The sequence below is a fragment of the Centruroides vittatus genome, unplaced genomic scaffold (genome assembly GCF_030686945.1).
Source record: "Centruroides vittatus isolate TY-2023 unplaced genomic scaffold, ASM3068694v2 contig_7, whole genome shotgun sequence".
Taxonomy (NCBI): Eukaryota; Metazoa; Arthropoda; class Arachnida; order Scorpiones; family Buthidae; genus Centruroides; species Centruroides vittatus.
In genome coordinates, this window is record NW_027122442.1 from 3,054,244 (window position 1) to 3,080,490 (window position 26,247).

The 26,247-nt window shown below is 33.1% G+C and overlaps 1 protein-coding gene across 1 annotated transcript in view; it reads left to right on the forward strand.

Annotated features, from left to right (window-relative positions):
• Positions 1-9,913: 9,913 nt before the first annotated feature.
• LOC136980483 (mothers against decapentaplegic homolog 6-like) overlaps positions 9,914-26,247 on the forward strand; it is a 37,178-nt gene continuing 20,844 nt past the window's right edge. Inside the window, exon 1 of the mRNA XM_067276601.1 lies at positions 9,914-11,521. Within this exon, the coding sequence (XP_067132702.1) occupies positions 11,131-11,521 (391 nt within the window). The 5' untranslated portion in view covers positions 9,914-11,130. The remainder of the gene's footprint in view (positions 11,522-26,247) is intronic.

Consider the following 26,247-nt stretch of genomic DNA (forward strand, 5'->3'; position numbering starts at 1 on the left):
TGGTAGTTGATTGCGGATTCGAGTCTGACTAATGGACTAGCCACAAGAAGTCCCGGATTTTCTCCAGTGTCTAACACCTAAATAGAAACCGGCCCACCAGTGGCCAAGCGGTCTTCGTTCCCTAAACACTGGGAGTTCGGTCGTGGGTTCGCGCCTGGTTCGGATGGGCAGGCCACGTGTAGTTTTCCGAGTTTTCTCCACGTCTGTAACGTCTAAATAGGGCCAGTTTTCCTTAAAAAGACCTCCCGGAAGGCATCCCCTAGGCAGATCGCCCAAGTGTTGAATTACCATAACTTAAAAACAAACTAACTAACTAACTAAATAGAAGTCATTTTCCACAGAAACTTCTTCCAGATGGACTTTTTATGGGGAACTATCTGCCTTCACTCCTTGGAAGATACCCATGTGTTGTATAGTCATACCCCATCAAACCAATCGTTCCGGACATGGCCGAATCCACAATGGATACGGGAAAAAAGACCATACTCACAGGAAAGCGTAAAAGAAATATGGCATATATATATGCAATATGCATGGATACTAAGTATCCATTTGCTGTAAATACAGTATTTATAATGAATTATTATACAAATAAAATAGTTAAAGTTTAAATGAAAACAAATAATGCTATGTTGTTTGTTAACTTCGTCTGTTCAACTGGTAGTAAGACCATCTAGGAAAAGAATAGAACACGTGGCCATTCCAACCGAAAGAGATAAATTTTTTACGTTTTAATTTTTAAAATTGTTTTTGAACAATCGAAACCTAATTTAGATGGGCGTAAAAAATGAAAACTTACAGGTCTTGATGTGAGTGAGATCACAGTAGGGTCTATTGTTAGTTTGCTTGCATCTACACAAAAAATAATTTCCACTTTTCTCTGGCTTGAATAATATAGGTTTTAGTTCGGTAGGACTCGTTTTATGAGAGCCATCACAAAAAGGCTAATAAACGATATTTAAAATATTGCCAAAAATTAATTATCAAATATTAAAAGTAATAATAATTACGTAAAAATTTCGAAGCAAAAGAAAACTGACCTGTTTTCTACTGAAGCCGCAAGAGCACCAAGCATATTCTTTATCTTCTTTCAAAAATACGCGCTTCGGAATTTTTTTAGCAATTACCCCCTTCTTCACTACTACATTTTCTGTACTGGGTCCAGTCGATAACTGCAAATTCAAACGTTTTAAAACAATATGTAGAAATAGATATGAGAATAAATAAGAAATTCTTACCTTTTGTAAACTATTTATTACGTTTCTGGAGAAAGGAATTTTACAACTTTCGGTAGAAAAGTGTTTAGTCAAAACTGTCAGCATGTTCTGATGAACCGATTCCAAGTATTTTACACTGAAAATATATACACTGTATTATACAGTATAGGCCCTATCTATTATCTATCTAAATATATATATAGATGTATTTTGACTTATATTCGTATGTACAGTAAGTGTTGTACGTTTGTTAGGCAAAAGGTTTTATACCGTTCAATGCATCCTCATCAAATTTGGCAATATTATTTTTCGAAACCCTAGAAAAATTACTGTGGTGCCCACTCTCAAAAACCTCTAAAGCTCACTCTCTCAACAAGCCTGAGCAATTTTTATGTTTCGCAGTTTCATTATTATAAATACTCAGGTCAATAAAAAACCATTGTTTTTATCACACCTTCAATCCAACCTCACTAAACCCCTCTGAAAAACCCAAGCAACGACGGGTACACGCAGCTAGTATAGATACAGTAAGCGTCAAAATCTTCCCAAAGAACGCAGGAGACTATTTTAAAGAACTGGAAAATGTTGCAAAGCACATTTAGTACAAAAAAAAAAATTATATATATTTGCATACTTATAATTATATACGTAAACATATAATTATCTGAACAACGTAATTATTTTATTAATAATATTAACATACAAAGAACGTAATTGGGAGGATTTTGATGCAGACAAAAATCGATATCATATGTGGAGAAAGTATACTTCGATAATCAGTATAGTCAGTCTCCTTTAGCCTTTAAAACTTTTCTAATGCGATCAGGCACAGAATTAATAATGTTCCTGCAACCGTGCGATCTTTATTTTGTTCCACTCACTCTGTACAAGTTACCATAATTGGTGGATGCTTTAAGACAGAGCTGCATAGTCAGACAAAAGACGTTTAATTTAAGGGACCAGATGTGTTCGATCGGGTTGAGATCAGGCGATTGAGGCGGCTACTCAAGCAGGCTATATTGATCTCGAAGCCATGACATTGCCCTCCTGGATATATGTTTTACATCATTATCTTGATGATAAACGAGAGCTCCTATCAATGTGGTAATATAATCAACAAGTTGTAATAAATAATTGTCATGTATCTCAGTGTAAATCACGCTATTAATTCTATTAGGTATAGAACAAAGCATTCCAGGCTAAAATAGGTAATACGGCCTCAGACCATAAGATTACCACCACCAAATTTCAATGTTGTTTGCTATTAAGTATTAATTTATATTTAAACGAATATTACGGATTAATTCTTAAAACCGAGAAAAAAGGAAAAAGAATTCGACCCTGGTTTCAAATAGATGGAAAGAGACAATTGTAATTCGATAAAAATCTGTCAATAATTGGGAAGAATACATTTATTTATACACATGACCTTGAATCGCAAGTGTTCGAGAGGCAACAGCTACTGATGGAAATATGGCGACGGTACAACGGTTAAGTACAATAGATGACAAACTAATGTTATTTTTGATGGTTTAAACGATATATAAGCATAACAGTAATACAGAAATAACATATTTAATGGAGAATAGTCTCAATGGAACTAACATTGAAGTAATGGAAGTAACTTAACACCTTATCTTAAATTTGTGTAAAAAATTGTTTTATCACAGTTGAATTTTCATTATAAATTATTAGTTCCAATGACTTTTGATGCGGAAATTATTTTTTAATATTAATTAACGTTCTAGACATAATGACTAACGTAGAATAACATTACCTTTTCCAAAGACCGTCGAGTTTATAATATTCGGAAATGGCCAACAGATGGCGACAAAGCTGCTTATAAGAATTACAATGGTGACTATTAAAAATGATTTCCTATTATTAATAGTTTGTCGTAAAATGTTACAAAAATTCAGTAATAATTAAACCGTCGGTCAAATACAAAATTAAAATTTCTTTTATAATTAAATACTTTAATATAATGTTTTAAAGTTGATTTCGTATGTGAATTCGGATCGTTCATTAAAGTTCATCCAATGAAGAATGTAGACATGTTTTAAATTCTTTAGTTATTTTGTTCCGCATTATTACATGCTCTTGATTAATGTTCATATTGCAGCTGTAGTCTGTACGAAAAGATTTGTGATGTCCGATATCTATAGTTTTTTGTTTTAATCTTTCCGCCCAGTGGGCCATTTTAGCAAGCCCATTACGGATTAGGCCAGGCCAACAATGCATAAAGGAAGCGGGTTCCGACACCTTTTGAAAAAAAAATTTTCCATCGATTCTGTCAGATATATAGAGTTTAATTCACTTAACACTTAAACTTGGAGCTTGGAAGCGAAATGTAAAAAACTATACAGGTAAAATCTTGTGAATACCGTTTCCAAGCATCAAGTTTATCTTTACCAAAGGAAAACTCCTAAGAAAAATTTTTACTGTCGTCTAAATTGTCATAAATTTTTACATCTCAGATGTTTTTATTTGGATATCAGTTGTTTTTTGTTTAATAATTGTACTATTACGTCAAAACATAAGACGATGACGTTAATTCGGTCGGCGCTCGGCGACCGCCGAATGAACACCGCCGACAAACGCGCCGTCAACCGAACGTTTTCACAATTCATTTCGGTCGGCGCTGACCGACGCTTTCGATAGGACGTTTAGAAAAATTGTTATAAAATGTTATAATTAAATACTTTAATATAATGTTTTAAAGTTGAAATTGGCATAAATTTGAGCTTTTGTAATTCTGAGTAACATTTTGAATAAAATTCATTTGTTTCAATGCAACTTTAACATTATAAGCATAAAATGAAGTCGTAAAAGTGAATTAGCTTTATCGGAAATCCCCTTGAACTTTGACCTATCGACCCGGAAGTTTCGCCAGTACCTCGCCGATTCGCATTTTTCGCCGGATGCTCGCCCTCTGGTGTTTAAATACAAAACTAATCTATCTGGGTCGTTTGCTTAATTCTTGTGTATTATCGGCAGTAAAGATGAATAGCAATAGAAAAAGCAAAGCTTTCTGTTGTGTTCCAAATTGCAATTTCAAAGAATTACGGGAGCCTAATATAAGTTTTCGTCTATTCCCACACGAAAAACAATGATTATTCGGAAATCGGTCGGTTATATTTATGAGCTTCTCCGAATTCTAAGAGTGGATTAAATGTTATGAATTGGCAGTTTTCCGATTGTCCAACTTTACATGAACAAGTTATGCTGTCAATTTTAAAAGATATTTTCTTAAAGTTTAAAATGCCAGTAATTTTGTGTGGGACACAGGGTCGGATTTAAGCATTTCGAAGCCCTAAGCCGAACTCTGTTAGTCCCCTTACCAACCCTTCACAATTTTAGAAGCAAGAAAAAATCATAAAAAGAAAAGTATTAAATCAAACTATGTCTCTGGTTCAAAACGGTTATTGATAGAAAAAGATGCGAGGTTTCACTAGTCTTCTGTTTTATAACTGAATTTAATTAAATTTTTGGTTAATGTGTACCTAGGTAGCCAAGATGGCGAACCTTCCGGTAATCTCGATCCAGGTTACTTCGTGACGTCAAGATGGCGGCCATCTTGACTGCGATTTACGTGGAGCAGATGTGATCACGTGCAAATTAATAGTAACGACGCATTTCGTGTAGAGTTATCGGCGGAAAGTGGTAACAGGTGTGATAATTGTGTTGATTGGAGTGATTTTTGACTTAAGACGTAATTTTTTTTTCTTTTCGAAGTTTTTCGTTTAATATTAATTGGTTAGTTATGAGTTCTTTCGACATTTCTTCCCAAGAGTTTTGGGCAGCGTGTACTACCCATGATTTCTATCGAGTGCTCGAATCTGAATTTTCCGAATTAGGTATGGACCCCAGAATCGATAAAGGTTTTAAATTTGCGGTGAGTCTAGGGTTACAGCATATTGAAGTGTGTAAAATTTGTTCGAATTCTTGCCAAATTTTTTATCGACACGACCGAGATTCGTGTGTGATGAGATGCAAAAAATGTCGAAGAAATAGTTCTGCATTCGAAGGAACCTTTAAAGGTAAATGTGGAAAAATATCGTGGAGTAGAATCTTTTCTTTTATATGGCATTACATTGCATTGGAATGCTCTTCGACCATTTCGGGTATTGCTGTAGGCATTTCGAATAAGACTGCTGTCGACTGGTCCAACTATATACGTTTTATTATGCTAGTTGCTCTGCACAATATGACGTCGTTTAAAATCGGAGGTCCGAAGAAAACTGTTGAAATCGATGAGACTGTCATATGTAAACGAAAATATGAAAAAAGGCCGCAAACTAAAAAGTACGAAATGGGTTGTAGGGGGAATATGTCGAGAAGACAAGAGCTGTTTTATCTGTCAAGTAAACGATCGTTCCGAAATCACGCTAAATTGGATTATATCGAAATTTGTCAATTCGGGAAGCTTGGTCTTAACTGACGAATGGAAAGGTTACAACAACATAGACGATTTAGAAGGCGTCGAAATAGAGCACAGGACAGTCAATCACTCCGAGAATTTCGTTAACCCCAGAACAGGAGACCATACGCAAAATATAGAAAGGCTATGGGGGTATTTAAAAAACAAAAAAAATCTACCAAAGCATTACACTGAGGATCTGTCAGACTCGTACTGTACATGTATTCCTTTATGTATAGAAAGTTTTGTGGTTGGCCTACAAAAAAACCCGGGGAAAAGTTCTACACATTTGTGAACCATTTAAGTAAGATATATCCCGGTTCAGGACGAATTGCTTTGTGGAAAGAACCCGAGACAGTCCCTGCAGCCCCAGTTTCTAATATTAAGAAAAAAGTAAAAAAGGTGGTCGAAGAAAAGGTGAAGAAAAGAGAAGAATGCAATATTACTGATGATGATAACGATAAAAGTAGGAACGAAAGAAAGAACAAAGACAAGTAGTCAAACGGTGTCAATTCCTGTCCAAACCAAGCGTCGGAAAAAGAGAGAGGAACAGCAGCATGCACAATGACGTAAGTAATAACATTATATAATTATCGTTTATTTTTATTTATTTTTTTAGTATTTCGAAATAGTAATTATTTTAACAAAATCCTTAAGTTTTAAAATCGGGATTCAGTATTTAACAAATCGCGGAGCAAATCACGTGATCACATCTGCTCCATCGTAAATCGCAGTCAAGATGGCCGCCATCTTGACGTCACGAAGTAACCTGGATCGAGATTACCGGAAGGTTCGCCATCTTGGCTACCTAGGTACACATTAACCAAATTTTTATACTCATTCCATTAAAAAATTTTTTAAAATTAGTTTTATCAATTGTTTTTTTTAAAAAAAGACCTTATGTTAATTCTTAGAAAAAAATTAATGATATACTACACAAAATAAAAAGTAAAGTATATTTTGTTGGTTTGTAAAAAAATGTTTATTACAAAATTCGACTTTAATTTTTTTTTTTTTTTTTTGTACAAATGCTTGAGGCCTCTTGAAAGTCGAAGTCCTAAGCAACAATTTACATAGCTTTTTACTTGTAAATCCGGCTCTGATAGGACAATGTCAAAGCTGATTATTTTTAACACAAAAGGCACAAATATGTATAGAACGATCTCGCTCACTTGTTTCGATACAACATAATGGCGTGTTCCGCTAGCAATAATTGTTCTCCTGCTACAAAATTTCTCGATAAACAGCTACAAACAGCATATATCATTATATCGGACAGTAATATATTATTAATTTTACATTACTAGTTACAAGCGACCCAGATAAAGTAGCCATTTTGTAAAAAATGCAGCGCCCTCTATAGTTCATAAAAACGAGAAAAGCTTAAGTTTAAAATTTGAGCTTTCTAGACTTGGTAGTTTTTTCTCTACGGGCGTCTACAGTGCCGGATGAAGAAAAAGAAAATACAGCTTTTTTGGGGATTTTTGCACTTTTCAATTTCTTATATTTCGGCAACCGCATTACAAAAAATCTTGAAATTTTGCGCACTACCTAAGAAAACAGTTTTTTTCGAACGAGATATTCGGAATTACTTCGTGTGTTTGGGGACGGAGAAATCGACCCCCGAAAACCGGCAACTCTGACTCCTGTATAAGTGTAGTCAGTCCGTGACTTTTTTGTGTGTCGGGGAGTCACTTCCGTGATTCCTGATTTAACAATATTGTTCGTCAGCGACGCAGACACAAATATGAGAGCTGTCGGGAAGATACTTAAAGATTTAAATTCTAAGTTTATTCATAAAACTTGCTTGGTTCATGGTCTTAACGTGATTTACTGAAAATATCCGGTCGCAGTTTTCCAATATTGATATGTTCGTCTCGAACGCAATGTTTACAAAAAGTGTGCAAGAGTTAAATAAAGTAATTTAAGGAATTAAATCCGTATAGCTTTACCTTCAGAGCTAGTAATTACGTGTTAGTGTTCCTTGGCTTAAAAGTGTACAGTAGTTTATTGTTCGAATAATTACAAAGCATTATTATTAGTGTCATATATAGATCACGTGAAAAGTAGCTATTGTACTGTACCATTATTGATATTATCGAAGATGAGGCCGAAGTTTTAAACGCGTAAACGTGTACGTCGGACGTTCAGCGCCGCTTTCCTGTAAGCGTAAAAGTTTGACAATGGCGTTTGGAATGTCGATCATGATTCCACTGACTTTCCATTGTCCAACTTTCCAAACGCCATTGTCAAACTTCTACGCTTACAGGAAAGCGGCGCTCAACGTCCGACGTACGCGTTTTGGCGTTTAAAACTTCGGCCTCAACCTCGCTATTTTGCAAGAGTTTACTTCGGAAACTCAGGCTCAAAACAGAATTTTGTTTATTTCAATTCACTTTTCATTTCTTATTAACGCAATAACTAAATTTGAAAATAAGAAACCATAAGAAGCAATGGAAATATTAAGAGATGCTGAGGAGATGCCAGCAATTTCTTGAAGTAAGAACGTTTATTCGAAATTTAAGTCTCTTATGAAAAGCAATCTTGGTTTAAAGAAAAACTTAGACGTTGAAACTATTTCGAATATATCCGAATCTATTACATATTTGATTATATAACATATAATCGAATATACTATGAATTTCATTAATCGAATATTAATCCTATATCTATCAAATTCTACTTTATTTATTTACTTTTTAGATATTTTCATTCGTCAAATTTACAGAAATGAATGTTCACACGTTTTATCACGTAGTGATACTAACATGTATTTTATTTTCTTACATTTTACTTTGTACAAAGGTATAATTATTATCGATAAAGATATAGGTTAAGATATTTCATAATTTTAATTTGAATAAATAAACATATATATTATTAAAAATATGTTCTAACCTTTTAATGTTAGTTTTATTTTTCTGCTTGGCCAAAACGTAAGAAACTGATGAATTTCATGTACAAAAATAAATCTAATTTTTTTTTCCATGATTATCTATATTTTTATAGGCAAAAATTTTATATAACATAAAGAAGACATTATAATTACAGTAGAACCCTTCTAATCCGTTACCTTTGGGACTGGTGGGGTATGGTCGGAACGTAAAAAAAGGTCGGACTATCAGAAAAAAGTAAAATAAACAATCTTTCAACTCAAGAATGATTGTATTGTTCTCTACAGTAAAAACATTGCAATGAATCACACAAAAGCTGTTATTATTAATGAAAAAGAGCAATACTGTATGTATTTACTACATATTGTACACTGTAACGAATACAGAAGAACGCGACGGGCGGTAAGTCACCGACGAGTCGGGACAAGTTTCTCGACCCCGACCACGGTCGGATTAACCGGAGCGACGGACCAGCCGAGGACGGACTAGAGAGGTTCTACTGTATTGCGAAAAAAAATTTAAAATATTTGAATAATTAATAAGTACGTTATATTAACAAGTGCACGACGATTGTATCGCGTATAGTCCGTTAAGCCGTATTTGTCGTCATAAATATTTTAAAAACGTTTTGAAGTTCGAACAAATACATTTTTTTTTTTTTTTAGTAGGCTAGGTCCTTGTATCGTCACTGTTCGTTGTTAATTATTTCAAAATGCATCAGCACTCTAGCATAGGAATTAATTATAAACATACAGTGCGTACTGTACACCGTATGCATGCCGTATTTTATCCATTTCATAATGAAGCGAATAAAACAGTAAACCAAAATAAATATGGCAGATTACTGACTGGAATGCATTATTATTTGTATCTAGAGCCTAGTAGAGACGAAGAAATAATTTCAAGATGTTTCTTGTCAATTAACGTAAAACAAGAAACCGAAGAAAACTACAAAATACTTCTGAAAGTCGTCATCGGATGGCGCTAGAGTCGACTTTTCCTTCCTACATCCGCTTACTTCCAGGTAATTTCCGGAAGTAGAACCGAGGCGAAATTCGTAATCGGCCGCGAGATTCGAATGCGGGAAGAAAGTTTTTGATGGCAAAGGCGGCAACATAACCGAAGACAGAAGACGCGATCCGGAACGGAAGCCGATCCTCGGACGCCAAGTTCGACGTCCCTCCCACGCGGCTTTTTTTCCTTTCAAGGTCGCATTCCGTCTCAGAAAAAGACGCACCGCTTCTAATAGCGCCCACTCCGCTCGCGCCCGACGCTATTTATTTACATTTTATAGTCCGAGACGATTTCTTTAGTCATTTCCGTGGTAAAATATCGGACGTTGTTTCCGTCGTTTGGTCGGTGCGAGACAAAAGCGCGGGCCGAACCGGTTGGCGTGGAGCTAGAGAGACGCGCCGGGGGAGAGATTCCGGAGGCAAAAGCGCGTCTTCGTCGCGTGTCGTTAACCCGATCGGGCGGCCGAAACGTCCTCCCCGCCGGGCGCACGGCGCCTGTCCGTCCGGCCTTCCGCTTTTGTTTTCTGCGCCGGTCACTCTCGTCGTCGCCGCTTCCGACGCCCCCGGAGTGTCGTTCCGCCCTGCCGAAGCCATCGCGTCTCTCTTCCCTCGGGGCTGCCATGCCGACGTCTGTCTTTCGCCGGGATAAAAGCATCGTATCTGGACGGTGTCGGATATCGTATTAGGGTCTAGTGGAAGCCGCGTTCGGTTCGTCGTAGTGAATCGCGTAAAATTTCCAGCGAAACTCCGGCGAAATTTTCTGCCGCCGAGGAGGAATTCCAGAGAGAGACGTCTCTGAACGAGTGGAGGGATAAATATTTTGTTTAGAGATTGGCCACGGCCTCGGGCGATCGGACTCGACCGCGACGCTCGATAAAAGTGCGCGCCCGAAACGAGGTTCGACGGTTTTAGCGCTCGAAGTATCGAAGGGAGGAGATTCGTCGTGAGGGAGTAATTTGATCTCTTATTTGCGCAACAATCGTTTCGGGCGCGCCGAAAAGTCTAGACGTCCACGTGATCGGTTATAGCCAACCGGAACGAGTCTCCTCGCCGGCGTCGGCCAGACCATCCGGGAAGAGTTCATTTCCATCCGGGTGGGTTAATATAATCGAGTCCGCGCATTTTGGCAATTTTTCGGCAGAAGACGCGTAATTTTTTACGTGTATCTGTGAAAAGACCTGTAATAAACGTCTCCGAACAAAGGGAAGACAGGAGATCGGGCCCGAACGGATCGGAAGACCTCCCAGGTACCTTCTCCTCCCGCCCGAATGCCAGGCTCCGGGTTGTCGAGTGGCGACCGTGGCCGATTCGACGGGTCGCGGTGGTGTGTGTGTGCGCGCGGAGCCGTCTGTCCGGAATAGCCCCGTGCGCGTGCTCGTGTCTGGCGTGCGTTTGTGTGGTCCAGAAGACGAAAAGTGCATTCGGATGGTGTTGCTCGATTCGGATACTCCGGGAAGACGCCGGTCGGGGCAAAGCGAGTGCCCTCGCCCGTCTCCGATGTGAACCCGTGGTCGGCGACCACGGGGTCGGATGAGACGACGGGTGCCGAAGGTGAAGACAGACCGCCGAAATTATGTTGTGCTTTCATGTTTCGATCTAGGCGGAACGCGTTAGTGAAACGCTTGTGGAAACACCGGCTGCCGGTCGACGAGGACGAATCCGCCCGTCGGCTGGAGACCGAAGTCAAATTCGTGGTGCAGAACATGCTGAAGAGACTCAAGGAGAGCCAGTTGGAGTTGTTGGTGCAGGCGGTGGAGAGTCGCGGCTGCGACGTCACCGGCTGCGTCCTGGTGCCGAGAGGCGATCTCCGCTTAGGACGGAGGACCTTGCCGCCGCACGTGCTCTGCTGCCAGCTGTGGAGGTGGCCCGATGTCCGGCAGCCCTTCGAACTCAAGTGGTTGCGTTGGTGCGACGCCGCCGACGATCCTCTGTACATATGCTGCAATCCATATCATTGGAGTCGACTCTGCAAGCCAGGTGAGATTATTATTTCGCTCTCTCTTTTCGCATTTCGACTCTTCATTTTCTACTTTCCGAATGTATTTATAGGACAGGTCGTTTCGTTTTCTCCCAGCAAATAATCGAGGTCGGTATCGATTCTAAGCGCCGAGATCCGTCGTCGTCGCGTTCCGCCACAATCGGCGGGCGACGCAGTTCGGCGAAATAGTTCTCCCGTTCGCATGTAAAACACGCCGCCAAACGTGCGTCCACGTTTTAAACTACGCGTCTGTCCGTGTCGTAAACCGGGCATAAAGCGCCTCGACCGAAACCGATCACTTTGGTAATTAGATTAGTATCCGGACACGAGGACGCCGACCGACCCGAACCCGAATCCCTCCGAGGGCCGTCGTTCGGTCCGACCTCTGGTCTGTCCGTCGCCTTCCAATTTATTACGTGTCTGTCTCTTTCCACGCGAAATTTTTCCGAAATGTGAATCGTTCGTTCTTCTCGAAACACGTTTTTCTAATGGTAGACGTTTGTTTACCAACTCAAAAAGACTAGAATTCAGATGACGGTTAGGCAAACTACTAGAAAAACAAAGGAATCTCTCGATGGGACGTTCGGACGCCTAACGAGTTTTTTTCATTTGCTACTACCTTTGCGTTATCTCGCTTAGAAATTTCCTTTATATCTACAATTAGGCAACTCTTTACCATGCCCGGCATTTGATACGTTATTGGAATTCAACGCGATTATATTTTGCCCGTTTCTACACTTCGGGTTCTTTTGTTTTCAGTTTGCGCCAGTTGTTTCTCTTAGGAATTTTTGAGTGGTAGACGTTATTCTCGGCGCGAAAGCGTCGGTGCGTGTCTGCCACCGGCGACGAAGAGCGATGCGATAACCGTTGTCCGGTGCCGTCCCGGCGACGTCGGTGCCATTTCTATTCGCGCGAAAGTTCTTATTTTGGCAGGCATCTTCGCTCGGAAATTCAATTATAATAGTAAAATACGAATGAAACATAAATTATTCTCTTTAATTTTTGATTCTGCGACTTTCTAAATATGGCATCGAATTCGGATAAAATGTTTCCATCTTTCGTTACGGAATTCAAATTATATTTTCTATCATTTTAAAAACGACTGTGAAAATGCGCGAAATTTAAATGCGTTCCGAATTATTCGTTGCCAAGGGGCGTGAAAATAGAAAACGAGACTAATAGTGTAATTAATAATAGACTGAAAAGGTGGTATTTACAATTACAATACAATGTAGCATATATTGAAACAATTTTAACTACTTTCGTTACTTGTTTGTTTTTGAAAATCTGAATCCAAGTGTCAGATACAGTAATCAAAATTATTTTTTGAAACTATAATAATTAAATTCAAATGCAATGTGTCCTAAAAGTCATCGTATGCAGGAAAATTGAATTGTTGGTTTCCAAATTTTTGGATTATTATTGTGGTCTTGTTGCGGAGTGGCCTCCGAAGTCCCTGGACTGTAACTCTCTCGATTTGTTTTTACCTGTCGGGGCACCCGAAGGCTTTGGTTTACCGGGAAACGTTCGAAACTCTGATCTCCTAAAGGAGTGCATTTGAAGTTTGGTTAGGTGCGTAACGTCCGACGTGTTAACGTCGAATGACGTAGAGATGCATCTGTGTGTGTTTAGAAAGAAATGATCGACATTTAGAGAAGTTTTATAGAGCTACATTTTTTTAAAAAGTGTTAAATTTTTCTGTGTATTGCTTTTGGGACACCTTATATTTCAACTTTTATTTAAAAAGTATATAAAATGTGTGTTTAAGAGAACCTTCTTTGTACCAATATAACTGTAAACAAGTACTAACTTAATACATATTTGAAGGTATAGAATAGGAATTAGTGTTTAATAATGTTTTGATGTGAAACTTGTTGCTTCAAACTAATTTATTTCTTTGGACTAGAAAGGATTTTATTCTAGTATAATTTTATTAGTTGATTTTTGATATTTTAATCTTTTAGATTTGGTGAAATTGAAAATCTTATAAATTTAAGTATTAAACTGTTGTGAATGTTAATATTATCTTAACTAAACAAGTTAACTTATTATTTTGGTATAAACTAATTTCTTTGTTATTTTCTATTAGACAATGCAGTTTATAAAAATCAATTTATAATGTATAGAAGAACTAATACAGTTCATAATAAAGTTACAATAAGAATTTTTCATTAGTTTCTTAGATGATTGATGGATAGAGATGGTTCTCTTCTTATTTTACCAATTTCACTTATAATGAAGTAAAATAAAAAATTAAATTGAATCAATTACACAATTACCATAATGTGATAAATATAAAATAACTTCTGCAGTATTTTATTAAACATATCAATATCTAATCAATTTAGCTAAGCAAACTTGTGAAGGGTAAAAGTAATATACAGTATCATAATGTAAAACTTACAAATATTAACATATTATAGTTGCATGTAAAAACAATGTAAACATTTATACTGTAAATTCTTTATTGGAATATATACAAGATAGAAGTTACATTTATGCATGTGAAGTTTCTTACATTGGAAGAAAGAATGCAGCAATAATTACTTTTCTTATCTAGTGTTTAATTGTTTATGCTGTCATCAGATGTTCTGTTTTGACTAGTATGAACAATTGATCAACAAAAATAACATTTGAACTTGGCACCATATTCAAAAAGATGAGAAAAAAATGCTTAATTCTGTAAATTTGGTTTCCAGAATTAAGCATTTTCTCCTTATATTTTTATGAACAGTTGTTTTTTGAAAAGGTTATTCATGCTAGACTAAAGTATGTAATCAAGATGTATTGATAGACTTGAGTTGTTGTTATTGTTATTGGTTTAGAGTATTTTAGTTTTTCAGATTTTCTACTTGAAAGTATTTTATAACGACTGACTTAAGGTCTTCTGGCTTAGAAATGAAAATGAAGTATTTTATTTTGACACGTATTCCTACTTATCAAAATTCATTTATTGGAATCAAGAGCGACTAATAAAACCTTTCTTTCCATAATCTAGTATTGTTAATTTAAAATTAAAGAGAAACAGTTTATTAGAATTATCATACTTTAAAATTATTTTCCTATTTACTTTTGACAAAATATAAAAATACATTTAAAAATATTTACTATATATGCCATAAATATGTTTTCATAAATATAATAATATTTAAGGGACCATAAATCTTGCTAGATGTTTAAACAATAAATCTTTTGTAAGTTTCTAAATGATAAATTAATTTATGTTTGCAAAATCTGTGAATTAAAGTTGGCTGAAGAGGGGCGTCAACAGCCCGAAACGTGTACAAAACTTAATACACGTATCAACTGAAGAAAACTTAGTGATGAAATTTGCCATGTGTCCGAGAAAATACACCATATAGTTTGTGTTCAAGTTGCAATCATTTTAAAATTATAATCCAGTTTGATACCCTATAAATATACAAATTTTGTTTTATTGATTGCGGGATTTTGATCAGTTGTTATCATAAACGTTTCTTACAATTGTACAAATCATCTTATATTCTGAATAAACAAACTTAAGCTTTCTAATTAAATATTCTTTTGACTCTTTTTATGGAATTGTTATTGTAAAGCTAAGGTAATGTTTGTTTGAATGTACCTTACATCTATTAATACATGAATTATAATAAATATTTACATTAAATTGAAGTTGCACTGTTTTTGAAAGAAATTTTGAAAAATAGATTAAAGGCTATCCAACAACCCTAAATATTTTGTTTGAAAGGACCCACCATAATCAATTTACTTGATTCATGACATATTAAGTAAATTGTTACTAACATTAGACATTTCATCATTAGTTGTGTACATTCTACACAGTTTCACTGTAAAATATATATATATATATTTTACAGTGAAACTGTGTAGAATGTACACAACTAATGATGAAATGTCTAATGTTAGTAACAATTTACTTAATATGTCATGAATCAAGTAAATTGATTATGGTGGGTCCTTTCATATATTTATATGACAATATTAATTACAAATAGTCAATTAATATTTTCTAAGTTATTACGTACTATTTGTTTTATTTTCTTTACATGCTATAAGCTTGTTTCTATATGTTTAATTACAATGAAATTCATAAAAGTGTGTAAAAGCAACAAAAATTAAATAAGATTATAAATATAATATAGCTATATTATTATTCAGTTGACAAAAAATTATTTATTAATTTTATACATTTACTATATCATGTAATTAATATTTTGGAATATATAATGACAATACATATTTTATTTTTAAAAAATAATATGAAGTATATATTTTTTTAATAGAAAATAACAAAGAATTCTTCCATAATGTTTTTCTCGGATAATTTTTGTTTTACAGATTTAAAGTCTATTTTGTAATTTTTAACTTAAAATGAAAACAGGTTTTTTTTTTTGTTTTTGGATCTAATGAAAAGGAATGGACATTTTGCTATTTATTTATATTTATTGCACTCTCATCTATAATTACTACAGTCACTTAATACTCATGGTGCTTTAGTGGTCATAGATGATTTGACACTAAGATTTTGTATTCTCTTGTGATGAATTACCACAATTTTTGTTTATTTTAATAATTTTCCAAAATTATTTATTCACTATCTTAATTTATCTCTACTTCAAGTCTTCCATCAATATTTACTTACTTAATTAAAAAAAATAATAATTATAATGATTAAAAATAAACAAATAACAAAAACAGTTTTAATTAAATATATATATTTTTAATCCTTTTTAAGTGTAATATTGAGAAAGAAATATCTTTGTGGATATTACACTTAGATTTGTGCTTTTATTAGAGTTTTATTTGCAGTGAAGAAAGTGTAAAAGGCTCTTGATATTCACAGTATAAAGTATTTTGATTACAAATGTTTAGATTCCAGATAATTATTATTAGAAAAAGTAAACAAAGACAATTTACTTTTTTCATGCATGTTATTTATACACAATGCATAAATGCACTTTATGCATTATGATAGTGTCAATCTTTAACTCTCCCTCCACAATGTGTATTGCTTGACAAATCTCACAAGGTAGTGTTGGATAAGATACTTGGCCTTTTTATAATTTTTTCTTAATGTTAATGTAAGTGTTTTGGAAGAATAAGGTGAAAGTGCATTCATTTATTTAATGAAATATATTTCTTTTTAAATTTTGACCATAGTCAAAAAACAAAATTATCAGAAAAATCACAGAATGAATTTTATCACTTAATCAGTCAACATTAGGACATCAAACAGCATCATATATAAAAGTTAAAATGTAATGTAAATTACATTAGTTTTGTTTTCATTATGATGATAATTCATAATCCCATATTCACAAAAATTTCCATTTGTGATATAAGGAAGCACAATCAACAAAATATATTATTGTTTTCTTCCTCATAAAAAGGTTATATAAGCAGAAATACCTTGATCCTAAATTCTCTAAATCATCAGGTAAAGGTATCATCATCAGAGTCATTGAATAATTTTGCACCATCCATATCAGTTGCTTAAATAACTTCTCACATCTTCACTACCCTCTTGTTTAAGAATTTTGTTTTTGATCTCTTTGGGTGTGATAAAAGAGATTGAAATTAGAAGTTTTTTTCTTATATAAACCACAAGGTAGTGTCATATATGACACTGAAAAAGAGACATGCTTCAAAGAGTAATAATAATGAGATGACAACTTTAAGGTTACTCATTTAGCACAACTAATAGGTAGTAGACTATTGTTCTTGAGGGTACTGAAAATTGGGAGAGCATACATTGCCTTGGTGAATGTGCAGACAAAATAATATGGAGGAAGTGCCATATCTGACACTAACCTTTTGGATTAAGGGTTAATAAAAGATTGAGATATTTATTTATATAAGAAATTCTTAACCTCTGATAATATCTCAAACTTATCAATCTCCTTTTAATGTCAAATACTTGCAGCACAAATTAAAGAACTAAAATCACTATATAACTGAGAAATGATTTCATAATTTTTATTTGTTGGCATACATTAAAAAGTACTTTAATAAATCTTTTTAATATTTAACTGAATTGTGTGTTCCTGTACTAATCTGTTCTTTTCATTTTAAGAGGAATAACTTAACTTTTCTGTTCAGCATTGTTATTATTATTAGTGCATTGATAATATAATCTTATTAAAGTTATTTGTAGTTTCTCCTTTGTTGCAATTTGATTTTTTGCAATTCCTGAGTCAACTCCTAAAAAACCTTATCAATACAAGTCCTTAACAGATTCTTATATCCATGTGGCAATATTTCAACTTACAACTAACTTAACATTACCATCTCTTAAGCATTATTTTGAACATATGTAATAGACAAAAACTGAGAAAATAAAAATTTCATCTTCTCAAAATTTTATTATAAGCAGAAGCCAATTAGCTTTAATTATACTATATACATACTACTTACGCATATGTAATGTTTTTGTATGTTTGCTGACCATTATGCAATGTGATATACACCACACAGTTATAAATGTAACTTGCAACTTAACCTTGACCAGGCAACTGAATGCTAAGAATGTGTTAGTATGAACTAACTTTTAAACAGTTAGTGTCTCAACTACAAACCCACAACCCTTCTACCATTAAATAATGAAAGAAACATTTGATATGGTAATTTCTTTTAATCTAAATACATAATTTATAATAAACCTATTTTTACAGATTTTTTTAAATAGCCTTTCTCATGTATCTGTCCAAACATATGCATTTTTAACATAACATAATATTTAAAATACTATACATAATCACTGTTATATGCATATACACTTGGGGTTGCCACTTTTGGAAATTGACTTTGCCAGCTGATGTGATCACCCTCCCATGGTCAAGATAAATGAGAAGATACACTACTTGTTCATGTTTCTTGCAATGAGCGTGCCTTGTAAGTGCTTTAATTCCATCATATTAACACTAAATGATGATTGGCAAATAGTGCAATGAGCTGAACAGATATCATCATAAGTTAATCAATTTTTGGAATTCATTTATTTGAAGCCAGATTTTCTTAAATGTACAATTGTGTGAATGTCTTGTTCTCCCAAGATCTAGATTTTATATAATTTTTTTTCAATTAAAATTAATTTTGTTATGTTTTAAACTTTTTTGCTGACTGCTGGCCAGATGACAACCCTATATACACATCTCGTATAAAATACTGTTATGATAGAGGATATGGCTCTCACATATATCAGATAGGTGATACATAAGTTAGGTTGCTCGGAAAGTTTTGCCCTACACTTCTTATATTGTTCAAAGCAAAATTATAAAAAGCCAATCAAAACAGCATGCAAAATGGGTAGAATAAAGTCTGAATCAAGTTCCTGTTTCTGGTACTTTCCCAGCAAGCTGTGTGAAAATACTGGAAAATGGCAATGTGCTCAAAAACCAAATATTGGATGATTATCTGTTACAACTTTTTACAGAAAAAGCTAATGTGTACCACTGTCTATTGGTGTTACATAAAAATAATTTATTATGTGAGTATTTTCAACAGTATATAATTGTCCTCTTCACGTCAGAATCCTTCATAGAGAACAAAACATTTGAATTCAAATGTTTGGGACAGTTACATACTGTCAAAAGTACTTACAAAATAAATTATTTTTACATAACGCCAACCTTCAGTGGTATATGCTATTTTTTTCTATTAATATTCAGCATGTATAGCCATTTAAAATTTTATTACAACTTTTTAAATAATCTCAGTAAAGATGAGTGTTTTTCAGAAATGTCTTCTGTTTTGGGAGAACATTGTCCTTCTTTGAAGATCATTATATGATGCTATAAACAGTTTAAAAGCAGTAATTTTAGTGTGGAGGATGATCTATGCTCAGGTAGGCTAGCAGCAACGATATCAGAAACTATAGCTGTTGTAGAGAAACTTCTGAGTGAAGACAGGCAAATCACATATTAGCATATTCAGGAACTATTGAATATTAGTGCATTGTCTGTTCATGACATTCTGCACAGGCACTTAGGATTAAGAAAGGTTTGTTTGCTTTGGGTGCCCCATTCACTGATGGAAGAGCAGAAGCACAACAGGGTAGAATGGTGTAAAGAAATGATTAAACGGTTTGAGTTTGGGACATCAAAGGATGTTAGCAACATTATAATGGGTGATGAAACTTGGCTATATTGTTATGACATGTCGATAAAATCTCAGAGCAAAGTTTGGCTCTTTGAAGATGAAGTAACTCCGTAGAGGTTTGAAAATCATGTTCAACAAAGAAATGAATGATTACTGTATTCTTTGCAAAATGCAGTATTGTGAGGAGAGTTGTACTAGAAAAAACAGCATACAGTCACTAGTTCCTTGAACACCCAAAAATGTTTTGCCAAAAGTTTTCAATGACTGAGGAACATCCAACCAAGATCCTGGCTGAACATATGGCTCAAAAACCACAATAATGCTCTAGCACACAGGTCAAAGGATACAGTCACCTATTTGATCACTATGTGATCCCCTGGACTAACTGTTTTGGATCACTCTCCAAACAGTTCAGATCTTGCTCCCTGTGACTTTGGCTTATTTTCAGAAGTCAAAAAATGTCTTGAAGGCAATTTTCCAGCAATAATGAGCTTCTGGTAGTGTGGGATTAAGAGTGTGCTGATCTCCCAGAAGAAAAGTGGAAGGCCTGGTTTGATGACTGGTTTTGGCATATGGCAAGATGAATGTGGTGGAGAGTATTTTCAATGACTCTAAAAAGTAAACTTGGAGGACAAAACTTTCTGAGTGACCTATGTATATTGTTTCTGTTGTGTGATGTTCAGCCACCTCTGTTATATAAGTTTAATGTGACATGATTAGAGCACTCTTTCTAATTTTCTTGGAAGTGAAAAGGATACATTTCTGTCAGTCTTATTGTCATTCATCAGTTTTCCAAATTTTATATACTGTTTATCAAAAATAGCTGGATTTTATCAGTCTATCTTTTAACTAGACATTAATGTGGAAACTGATTAATTTGGACTAAAGGTAGGCAGCTGGGTTGCCATCTTATAATAATTAGAACTGCATGTTAATGTCTAACTGAAAGATAATCTGATGAAATCCAGCTTTACATATAGTAGAATCTGATTATTGTATTTACTTTGGGACTTCTCTACCTTGATGATAAGAACTGATGGATAACATTTAACAGGATAAGTAAATAAAATCACAATTAAACCAGAATTCCAACGAAGTGATTTTGACATTAAAAAGACATATTTAAAACAGTTTAATAAATCTTCAAGTTAGATATTATTTTTATAAGAAGGAATAAGGTACTGTACTTAAATGTACTTAGGTACCATTTTCAGTTAAGTGTTTTATGGATTGGAATAGACATTACTCAAGCATGTTTAACAATTAAACTTTACTCACTTCATAATAAACCTCATGGAAAAACAGTTTTGAGAATTCTTGAAATCATCAAAATTTAACTTAGGTACCTTATTTCATAAAACTCATCAATTATTAATTAATAATATTCATTCAATCTATAATTGAAGTAACAGATTCTATTAATTTAAACTACTATATTGTGAGTAAATAAGAATTAGAACAGTGTTTCTCAACCTCTAACAAATCATTGCCCCCTTCACTAAAACCGTAAGGTAGTATTTTCCCCTTCACTTCGAAAAAAATCTGATGCCTATCAAGCTTCAAAATTCCGATGCCAGGGGCCGAGGCTAACGCGAAATTCGTATTGCATTGAATAATCTAGTGACTAGTATAATGTTATTAGTTTAATTATTGTATGATATAATGAATAAAATATTTAATTATTCTTAATATAATGTTTTACTATATCGCCCAGAAAATTGTTTTTTGCCCCCAAAATATAAATTGTTACTAATCACGCCAACATAGAAAAATACCCACATGCGGGCGATATCGCACCCGTAGAGAAACACTGAATTAAAACAATGTGTAGCATTTAAAGCACTGATTGACTGATAAAGATTGCTTGTTTCAACCACATGTTGAGGCAAGTAGCATAAAAAGATAGCTTAAAAATGTCTTTATTAGAAGATAATGATAATTATACTGTAATTGAAACTCTGATAACAATAGGTACCCTTGTGATCAAAAAGTATCTAGAATTGTTTAATAAAATGCAAGGTTTGAATTTATTCATAAAAATTTATGTCATCCCCTTCAAAGTAATTTCTTCCCACTGCAAAGTACTTATGTAATGTTTTTCCAATCCTCAAAACATGCTTTAAAGTCATTTTTGTGAAACCCCTTCAGGACTTACAGCAAATTTTGTTATATGGCATCATTTGACTCAAAATGGTGACCAAAAAGTGGAAATTTTAGTTGAGGAAACAGGAAAAAGCCACAATGTGCCATATAAGGTGAATACAGAACTTGTGGAACCATATTTGATGAATATTTGGCCAAAAATCTGTGAACAAGAGCATTGTGAGCAGGTGCATTATCAAGGTGAAAAATCCAGGAGTTTTCTCGCCACAAATCAAGTCATTTTGTGTTGTTTGTGTGAATTGCTTCACACAAACAACACAAAGTTCTCAAATAATAATCTTTATTGACATTTAGCCAGTTGGAATGAATTTGTGATGCACAATGACATGACAGTCAAAGAAAACAGTCAATACAAACTTGATTTTTAACTGACTTTGATGTAGTCTTTTCAGTTTTGCTTCACCTTTCAGGTGCCATTCACTTAATTGTTAAGCTGTTTCACTGTCAAAAGTGTTGATCCACATTTCATCACCTGTAATGGTGTGAAAAATGAAACTAACACTTACATGCAATTTCCAGCAAATAACTGTAAAGTTCTAAGGAGAGCCTCTAAATAGTGGTTAGAACTTATTTGTTTATTATTTGCAGTTATTTGCTGGAAATCACATATAGGTGTTAGTTTCATTTTTGTGTACTTTTCCAGTTTTTACTGTGCCCTGTTATTTCTGTAATGATGTGTTTTAAGAATGATTTGCCTTGAGAAAGCATTTCCTTGGTCACTTGAACATGTTTTTGGGGGGAATTCAATGTTTTCGGGACGACCCAAGAAACAATGTGCTACAAGCTCAAATGATACTTTAAAATTGCTCAACAAGATCCAAATGATACTGGAACATGTTCAATAATGTCCCTAATTGTTAAATGATGATTATTGAGTACCAAATCTTACTTGCATGACATGTTGTTCATCAGTTGATATGGATGGTACCAGAGTGGGGTTCATCATCATGTTCTCTGCCTTCCTTGAACATCTTGTATCATTCAAAAACTCTTGTTTTTAATAGACTATCGTCACCAAAGACTTTTTGCAATATTTTCAATGTTTTTGTAGCTGTAATTCTGCTGCGAAAATAAAATTTAATGCAAATTTGTTGCTCAATTACACTGAACATTTTGAAAAATTGCCAACACAAAAATTTTTTACATATACTACAAAACAAGTATTTATTTGCAAACAAAAACAGACTATGATGTATAGATTGCTGCTAGGTATCGATGAAAGTTGTACCAAATGACAAAACTACAACAAGGCCCTCTTGCAAGCCTTCAGTTTAAATGAACCATTCTTGATACTTTTTGATCATTGTAGTGTATATATATATATATATATATATATAAAAGTGTATTTTTACTTTTGTTTTGGGATATGCTAATTCTGATAATATTAAATGACTGGTAACAATATTCATGTTTATAATAAGCAGATTCTACTGTATTTGGTAACCTTTGTATATTTAGGCTTGATTACAATTATATTTAGCTATATCTTTTGATAAATGGATTAACGTCTACATGAACAATTTTATTAATACTTATTTTAATGAAACTACTAACAAAGTTTCTTAAGACTTAACCATCAATAACAACGATCAACAGAGTAAATGCACTTGATTTATTGATTGATTTGAACGTATGCAGAGATTAACAAATTTGAACTTTTCTGAATGATATAAATAGAGAAATATATTAAAAATAATAATTCATTTCTGAACTTTTTAATGTTTGTTGTTTATTTTCAGATATCATTTAAATTATATTCTAAATATATTGTATTTTTTTTTAATTGAGAGTTAAATTGTAATGATACAAATTCAGAATTGTTTGTATTCTGAAGCAGTTGTTTGGGGGTAATTTTATTTTTTATTTTAAATTTTAAAATCATCTTTATAACCAAAGATGAATTACCTTTGTTGTTAAAAAATGAGAGATCTTATTCTTTATCAAAACAACTTTATAATTACATGTAGATATTATATAATATAATTTTTTTTGAAAGTTAATATAAGTCATTATAAAACTTTGCTGTGTAATTAAATAAACTCAAAAAAGAATTAAACTGTGTTGGCTCCTACATTTGAATTGCTTTTTGTTAATTTTTTTTATAGAATTGTTTTGTAACATAAATAATGTGTGTTAGATAATCGTACATAAAATTTGTTGAAATCTAAAAATTAATTTAGTAAATATATTATACAATAATATAAATATTCTTTTTAATTTCATATTTCGTTGTTATATTTTAATATATTTCTAGTGTATCTGAATAATAGTCTGTATAAGGTTGTAAATTTTTTCTTCTATTATTGTACAGCACAATTTGAATATCTGATTCAAACTCTCTAAAAATACAGGGGATGATTTATTTATGAAGTTCTTAATTATGGTTCCTGGGCTTTTATTTAATCAAGAGTATATTAAGGTAGAATTTTTATCTCTCTATTTTCAATGTGTACTAAAGAAACTGCAAAATTTGGCATTTACAATCACCCTATATCAAAAGCAAAAAAAAAGGAAGTGGTAATTTACAATTACAAATATGACAGTATTTATAGTGACAGTCAAGAATAGGCCTATTTAATTTTAAGCACCTGATATAGGCTTTTTTCCAGAATACTTTGAATATGCATAAAGAAGGAATCCCTTGTAAATTTAAAATTTTATTTGTACTTAAAATCTAATCTACATATTGTGTGATAGTATGAAATGAAATAAAATGAGTTGGTCCATTTTTACTGACTCCTCTAGCAACAAATTTGCTTCTGACTCTGATTCACAGTCCTGATTTTCATGTTAATAGATAATTTTAGAATGGCATTTATATACAGTATAATGTCAATAAAATTATTTTTCAGTAAGAAGCTTATGTTGTTAGCTATCTGTCATATCAATTTCTTTTTAAAGCATCAAAATAATTTTTATCTATATAATTTCAATATATTTGTTTCTTAAAAGTACTTTATTTGATAGTGATTTGGGAAAAGATTAAACATTTGTAGTAAAATATTTTCTTAATTGTAATTAATGTTAAGAATATTTAATCTGGAAGTTGTGTTTATTTCCTGTTTTATCTACTTGTCAAGTAGAAAAAAAGTTGAATATATAAAATAGGAAAATTGAATGCAGACCTACATTCTACATTTTTCATAAGTTTTTGTATACTCAAATGTATTTCTTTGTCTTTATGTTCCATTTTATTTGAAATATCTTTAATATTTTTTAAATAATCATTTTTTTAGATAATTTAATTTTTGAATTTATCACCGTAAAGGAAGTTAAACTAAAAGTCGTACATTAAACAATTTATGTAATTTTTAAATATTTATATTAAAATGTTTTAACTGGGGAACTAAAGAAAGTTCATTAAAAAGTTCTCCTGTAAGAAAGTGTAAATGTTAAATTATTGTTTGATGTAAAATTTTTAACATGAAATTAAAAATTTGTTACAGTTAAATGATGGCTTAGTACTAATTATATAAATGAAACAAAGTTTAATATTTGCTTTTCATGAATAACTTTTCTTTTATGAATACTGTTATTATTTACTTGCTATTTTTTGACAATGACAATTCCTTAATTTTCTGGTTTGATAGGAGTTTCTTTTTTATAGAGGATTGTGTTTTTATTTAACATGAAAAAGAAAAAAGTTTAAAAAATGTAACCTTATGCTAATATTTAAAAATTTTTGCCTTCCAATTTATTTTCTCTTACAGTGCAAGTATTTTATGTTATGAAAACATGTTGAAAAGACCAAAATGTGTGTGTGGTGAACAGAGAAGGAAAGTCTGTTTAAAAAACCTCCCATGGAATGTGATTAAATTGCTTTATTTCCAAAGGACATATCATTACTAGTCAACACTTGACAGTAGTTTACGGATTAATGTAGAACTTTTTCATTTAAAAGTTATCCTTGCATTGTCTATACGAATAATTGTTTTTGGAAATTAGTTTTTGTCATTCCTTACATTAATGACATAATACTGAATTTTGGCTAGTTTAAAGACATTCAGTTTTTAAATTTAGTTTTTTTACATCAGTTTAATTACCATAATTTCCTGTTTATTACTTGCTTTGGTGTATATCTCACATAAAATTGCTAAAATGAAAATAAAAGTATTGCATAATTTACACTGTCATTTATCTCTGCCTTGGAAATTGATGTTAAAAACATGTGACAATCTGTATGCAGTTTAGAAGATATCATCTCAAGCATTTTAGTTTTTCTGTTATTCTTTTTATTTTCTTTAGAAATTTATTGTAGATGTAATTATAAAATATGTGAAATCAAATATCTGAGACCAAATTACTAAATTGTATTAAGTATTGAAAATATTATTTGTTCAACTAAAACTGAGCTTACTTTTATGATGATCTGATGGATTGTGTAACACACCTCATAAAACCTCTGGGTGTCAGCAACAAAATTCACTAGTAAACAAATGTTTTTGGGCTCCTTCTAAGCTCTGTT